This window comes from Elephantulus edwardii, unplaced genomic scaffold (assembly GCF_000299155.1).
Source record: "Elephantulus edwardii isolate Elephantulus edwardi_28Jun2011 unplaced genomic scaffold, EleEdw1.0 scaffold00067, whole genome shotgun sequence".
Classification (NCBI taxonomy): domain Eukaryota; kingdom Metazoa; phylum Chordata; class Mammalia; order Macroscelidea; family Macroscelididae; genus Elephantulus; species Elephantulus edwardii.
The window spans coordinates 437,045-443,932 of record NW_006399817.1 but is presented as its reverse complement, the minus strand read 5'-3'; the positions used below and the strand labels follow the sequence as shown (position 1 = coordinate 443,932).

Here is a 6,888-nt window from a genome sequence, read left to right as displayed (position 1 = left end):
AGGATGAGGGTGGAGAAAACAGTGCAACAATGAATGAATGAAAACCCAAAATCTCTGTAAATGTTCATTAAAACTAATAAAATTTAATTAAAAAAAAAGAAAGGTTTCTATGCGTTGAAACCAACACGATGACAGTGAGTTTGGTTTCTTTTTTAATTGAAAAGGCAATTCCACATCCTAAAGTTCACACAAATTTAGCAATAATTGAAGCCATGATTCTTACAACTTCTACTGTAAAATAGATAATTTTTGTCTTTAAGTAAGCTTGTTCAGGAATCATTAATCTTTTAGGAAAACAAAAGTATTATAGGTTATAATTATATAGTTCAATATTTTATTACAATGATGCCAACCAAAAAAATCTATGTTGTTGTTCTTTATTATCAAGTCAACACTGACTCATAGCTGATCTTTAAGTAAGTTTTCAGATGCAGTGAATTCCACAGGAAGAGAATGTTGTTGTTGTTGTTAAGTGCCATTGAGTCGCAGGCGACTAATAGCGACCCTATGAACAAAAGTCCTAGACACCTCCTGTATAACTTCTGTCCTTTCTCCAGGTTCATAGGGTTTCCAGAGGCAAGCTATTGTGGAAGCGGATGCCCCTCCTGCTTCCAAAGGAAGAGAATATACAGCTTTCTATTGAAGAACAGTTGGTAGATTTGAACCGAGTGCCTTTGAACTACAATGAAGTTCTTTACCACTAGACCACCAGAGGTCAACAAAGATATATATTTGTTATATACCATCAAGCTGGAACCAACTCATAGCTGATCCTCTAGAAGGTTTAAAGAACTGGTAAATCTCACAGTAGGAGATTCTCCATCCTTCTCCTGCAGAACAGCTTGTGGATTAAAACTCCATATATTTGGGTTGGGGTCATAATTGCTTACAACCAAGTTACCAGACAAGTTAATAACAATGGTATATAAGTATGTTATTTCTGCAGATGCTCATTCATTTTCTAAGAGGGGAAATAGGTCATTTTAAAAGAAAAATATATTGATAAAATGGTATTAAAGAAAAAGTGCAAATATTTACACCCATTGTTTATAAAAAATAATGTCAGAATAAAATATGAAAGCCATGAAATCCTCACTCTAGAATTGTTTTTATATTACTATTACACTATTTTATATATTTAGTATAGTACTATTTTATTAATAATATATAATTGTTAATATATTATGTTAATATGTTCTCTATCATAGTACTATTATATTATTATAATTATATATACTGTAACTATTCTCCTTATATATGAAATATTAATATATCATTTATTATAGTCTATTATAAAAATATACAACCATTATCTGTCCATGAGATAGTATTATTATATCCTTCATATTGTTGTTGGTTTTGTTGCTTGCCATTGAGTCAGAACAGACCCATAGCTGGCCTTTTAGTGGGTTATCAGGGGCAAGAATCACACAGGAGGAGATTGCCCATCTTGCTCGTACAAAACAGCTGGTAGATTCTGTTTCCTTAGGATTGCAGTGTAGCTTCTTACCACTAGGCAACCAGAGTTCCCCATATCCTTCATTGTTGTTGCTATGACTTGATGTTCAATCATCCTGAAACCTGCTCTATACTGAGCCAACCTTATTGTCTTTGACATATCTACCCTCATTATCCCAATTACTTATTCAATCTATCTCATTGAGGATCTTCCTCTCTTGCATTGTCTCTCCACCCTTCCAAGCATGATGTCCCTCCCCAAAGACTGTTTCCTCCTTGCAACATGCCCCAAAAATTTCAGACGAAGCCTCAGTATCCTTGCCTCCCAGGACCAGCCTGGTTTCATACTTTCTAGGACAAAACAGTTTGTTCTCTTGGCCATCCATAGTATATTCAATTCTCATCTCCAACACCACATCTCAAAGATATCTATTCTCTTTCTATAATCCCTAGTCATTGTCCAGCCTTCTGATGCATAGCAAGTAATTCAGAAGACTATGGCCTGGGTCAGGCACACTTTAGGTAGTCTCAAGACTGATATTGTTGCTCTTCAGTATTTTGGAAAAATCTCTGGCTGCAGACTTTCCCAATGCAATTTGTTTTATGATTTCCTGGATGTTGGTACCAAGAGTACTGATTATGGAACCAAGCAAACTAAATCTGTTAACAATCTCACTCAATTCACCATCTATTATAATGGCCAATTGGCCCTGTGGTGAGAATCTTTGTTTTCTTGATGTTGAGCTTCAATCCATGTTAAAGGCTGAATAACAAATCAGAATTGGGCTGAAAATCTCCCGCAGTAACAGGATATCAAGGGATTAAATCTCCTGGTTATGATCAGCTTTTACACAGCTCATTCTCTGGCATGCATAGAGCAATTAATACTTTTTATTAAAAAAATTTTTCATTTTTATCATCATAACCCATATAGGTGTGGTGCTGGAAAAGAGTATTGAATGTTCCATGGACTGCCAAGAAAACAAACAAATTCACCCTAGAGAGAGTTAAACTGGGCTACTCCTTGGAGGCAAGGATTCTGGGGCTTTGTCTGACATACTTTGGACATGTTGTAAGGAGAGACAGGTCCTTGGAGAGGGACATCATGCTTGGTAGGGTAAAGGGACAGCGCAGGAGGGGAAAACCCTCTATGAGGTGGATTGAGTCAGTGACTGGGGTAATTGGGATGGGTGTGTCAGAGGCAATGAGATTGGCACAGGATAGAGCAGGGTTTAGGGCTGTTGTACATAGGGTCACCATGAGTCGCAAACAACTCGACAGCACGTAACAACAACAACAACAAACCTATATACTCTCTCTTTAAAAACCATGATAAAAATCTATGTCTTTATCAAACAATTTATAGTGAGTAAGGAGTTGTGCTCCCAATCTAAAGGCACACAGTTCAAAATTTCCTACTGCACCTCAGGGGAAAGATGGATAACCACTTTTTGTGTGATATATGAAAATCCACTGGAGGGTCAGCTATTAGTTCCAATTCCACAGAATATAACAACAAAAAATACAACATTAAAATAAGCAAATAATATAAAACCATTTAGTTGGCTTTTTAAATGAAATAATGAAATATAAGTCTTTTCTTTTGAATGCACCAGAAAGAAAACTTTCTTTCACTCTACCTGGCATATTGATTTTATTCTTAAACATACATCCCTAAGGAATTTTAAGTGAGTTTTGTAATGACTGCTTCCAAATACAGAGTTAATAATAATTTGTTCAAATACGGTAATTCATTTACAATCTAATTAGAAATTTTAATCAAAATACTTATTTCATTGGGTATTATCTATTTTAGAGCAAAGCAAAAGGAGAAACCCAAGTACATACAAATTCATCTTCTCTTTTCAGGTGAAACAAACTGGAATTTTGAGAAGCACAGTATTTCTTACTTTCTTCCCAAGTTTTTACTTCATTAGAAATGAAGTAACAATTGCATTTGTATCCAATCCATTTTTCTTGGCAAGAACAACAGGCAGAACCTAAGATTTAAAAAAAAAATATTTGATGACATGTAGGTTTTAAAATATTTTTATTACTACTTACTCATTTAAAGGGAGCTCCGGAAACAAGAGTGGCATCCATTTCCTAAACAACATGCCCCTGGAAACTCTATGAACTTTGAGAAACAATAGTTATCCAAAGGCTTCAGGTCTTTTGTTCATAGGGTCTATGAGTCGTGCTCTACTTGATGGCAATCAAAAACAACAACTGTTAGCCTAGTGGTAAGAAGCTGCAGGGCAATCATTTGAATTCACTAGGTGCTCTGCAGGAGTACAAGCAATCTCCAGTGCAATTTATTGCCTTTGAAAACCTGCTCGAGGGTCAGCTAAGTGTCAGTTCTGACATGATGGCAAACAACCACCAAACACCACTCATTTAAAAACCATTTACGTACGATTTATTTCATTTTTCCTTGTCTATAAATTCTGAGCGCATATTACATGCACTGTAGTGTGCTATGATCAGGATTATAAAGGTGAACAATTCAGGTTTTCCCTCATGGAAATTAAACGCTGCAGAGAGAAAAAGAGTCTGATAATTCCCAATCACTTTGCAATTATGTAGAAAGATAAACTTAGTAAATAGGTAAAAAACTTCAGTATGTTAAAAGAGCACAGGATAGCACATGAGATTGAGATGGAAAGTATAAAAAGACTCTGTATTAAGGAAATAGACAGAAAAGTGAATTTCACACTGCAAAGGAGAGGTAAGTGCATCAAAAGGAGTGATTTAAAAGGATAAAGCATTTAATTATATTCTCTAAACTCATGAAAAATATCATGCACTGAAGATATTCTGATCTATTTTTTTTAAGTCTGATATAAGGGTGGTAGTGAATCAACAATTCTTTTCTAAGTCTCATATAATATAATGGATATTAATATACTTTTCAAATAATTGGTACTCAATTGCATATGATATAAATAAAATATCTGTTCACAGAAGAGGCACAATGTGGAGTGTTTTGGAGAAAATAAATTTATACACTATAAACTGACTCTTAATAGTATAAATAGACTTTATAATTGCAGAAATTTGGACATTATATTCTAAGACATAATTACTAAAGAAATACAATTAGGGACATATTGGTTATGAGCAAACACAGCCAAAAATTGAAAGTATATACCATATTATTTATTTATTACTTTGTAATTAGCATCCGTAGAGGACATAAATCCGTTATCTCTTTCTATTCCTTTCATGTCCATGGTTAATTATACAATTTAGCATGCTTACATTAGAGAACAACAGAACTAAACCACTCCATAATTATGGAAGTAAATTTGTATTAGTGTGTAAAAAAATAACTTATCTATTTCTATTTTATACCAATACTAAGAATGTCCAGATTGTAGAGCTTACTTTTCTGGAGTTCCAAGTTGGATCCTGGAGAGAAAGTTGACTGAAAACTTGGCTGGGTGACTGCTATAATAAATGAGTAGAAATTTATGCACATTATTATATATCTAAGTGTCTCTATACCATCATAGAATACAATACACAGGTAAAATGTAAGGTTTACTAATGACCATTTTAAGATAACAACAATCAGTATGATGATTCATAGAAAAACTTACATTTTTTCAGTAAAATTCCCAAAGTAGTGATCAAAAAAACACATATTACTGCCAAGGTTCCAGAAATCAGCCTCCACCTCCATGGAGTGGTATGAAAAGCTGGGGTAAAAAAAGACATAGTAGCTAAAGTTCTTAGAAGCAGAAACCAGTGAAGGTAAAATCCAGTGGTTTCAATATTTACATTGTGTCTATGGGTTTATAGATAAATATTTTTAAACATTATCTCTTTCATCTGGTAACTCAATCATTCTGTCAATGAGTTGTTGGAACATGAAGAAATTCTGCTTAGAAATTCACCAGTACTAGCATCTATACACATCTATAACAGTGTGCATTATCCTTCACTGAGATTAACTACGTATTTATATAATTTCTTTTTATTGCCAGAAGACATTAAAATGAATTTCATAGTTTTTATTTATTTTCTTCTCAAATTGGCAGAGAAGCTTAGAGATCTAGAATTTTAAAAGGTCTATTAAGAAGCTCCAGCTTCTATGTATGTACTTTATAGCATATTTTTCTCTTATTCTCTTAAGAAAAATCACTCTAAGTAGAAAAGATTCCCACTAGGCAGATGAGAAAGTTGAAGGTTCAGGAACAGTATAATTCCTTAAAGCTACTAAGTATGCAAGTCAGATATAAAATTCAACTTGCCTAAGTACAGTTTTTCTCATAATATTTCCTACTATTATCAATGATAATAACATAACTTGATAATGTATTCTTCTGCTAAACTCCATAGAGGTTCTGCTTTGAGAAAAATTTAGGTGATCATTATTAGGCAAAAAAGAAAACATTGGAAGCGAGAATCAAAAATTCTGAAACCAAAGTGTAAGGAGATCGTCTGGAAAATGGAATTAATTTTCTCATATATTGGGTCATGATAGATACCCAAACATTTCTGTTTTGAAATTTTTTTAAAGTCACACTGGCTCTTAACCAAAAGCACTAGTCTAAAGGCATGGGTTCCCACCCTGAAATAATTTAACTTTAGGAAATTCTTCATGTATCAATAATTCATTTAGCATTCTTCCAAACAGTAATATAAAAATTACAGTATTTATACAATATATAAATGTCTGGAAGACCTTTAGGAGTCACAACACAAATGTTTAAAACAAAAAAAACCCCTTTTATGCATTGTGTTAATTTTATTTGGCATCATATATCTGTTCTTATATTTAAATTATCTAAAGCATATAATAACCATGTAATTAATTTCTCATACAAAATTCACATATACCCTATCTGAAGTCACTCTGTTAGAAAAGCTTCTCAGATGTAATAGATTAAAGAACAATGCATCAAGAAATTAAAATTAAATCAGGATATGCCACTACATGGATAGCCTGAAAAACCTACTATCAATTATTTCACTATGATGTGATGTTAATTATGCCCAAGTGATAGCTTCTTTGGAGACATTTATCATTTCTTATTCTTGCTAGAAGTACACATACACACATACCTGCCATGAGAAGTGATGTCCCAGTGATGATATAGCAAAGAGATGAAAAGTGTTTGTTAGAGAAGAGCACAGCTGGATCACAGCGCGAAGAGCAGAGCCGGATCACAAAGCTGCACTGGAAACTACAGACGTACAAAATTGCATGTGAAGAAATTGAAAATAAATTGAGTTTATTTCTTAATCTATTTTAAATTGTATATTTTAAATGATGCTCTTGAATCATCTCTTGGGAAGCTGTATAAATATAGCATGAAGAAGAAGCATTAAAATAACCACCTTTTTAAAGGTTTAAGATATCACAATACAGGAAATTCTGACCAAAAGTTTGTAATACAAAAACGCTTTGAATAGGAGAAAATA

General features: G+C 33.3%; 1 protein-coding gene across 1 annotated transcript in view; it reads right to left on the bottom strand.

Annotated features, from left to right (window-relative positions):
• Positions 1-6,535, bottom strand: part of LOC102872560 (natural killer cells antigen CD94-like) — a 9,514-nt gene extending 2,979 nt beyond the window's left edge. Inside the window, exons 1-3 of the mRNA XM_006888452.1 lie at positions 6,529-6,535; positions 4,846-4,908; positions 3,307-3,458 (exon numbers count right to left, since the gene is read on the bottom strand). Coding sequence (XP_006888514.1) covers positions 3,307-3,458; positions 4,846-4,908; positions 6,529-6,535 — 222 coding nt within the window. The remainder of the gene's footprint in view (positions 1-3,306; positions 3,459-4,845; positions 4,909-6,528) is intronic.
• Between the last annotated feature and the right edge of the window lie 353 nt (positions 6,536-6,888).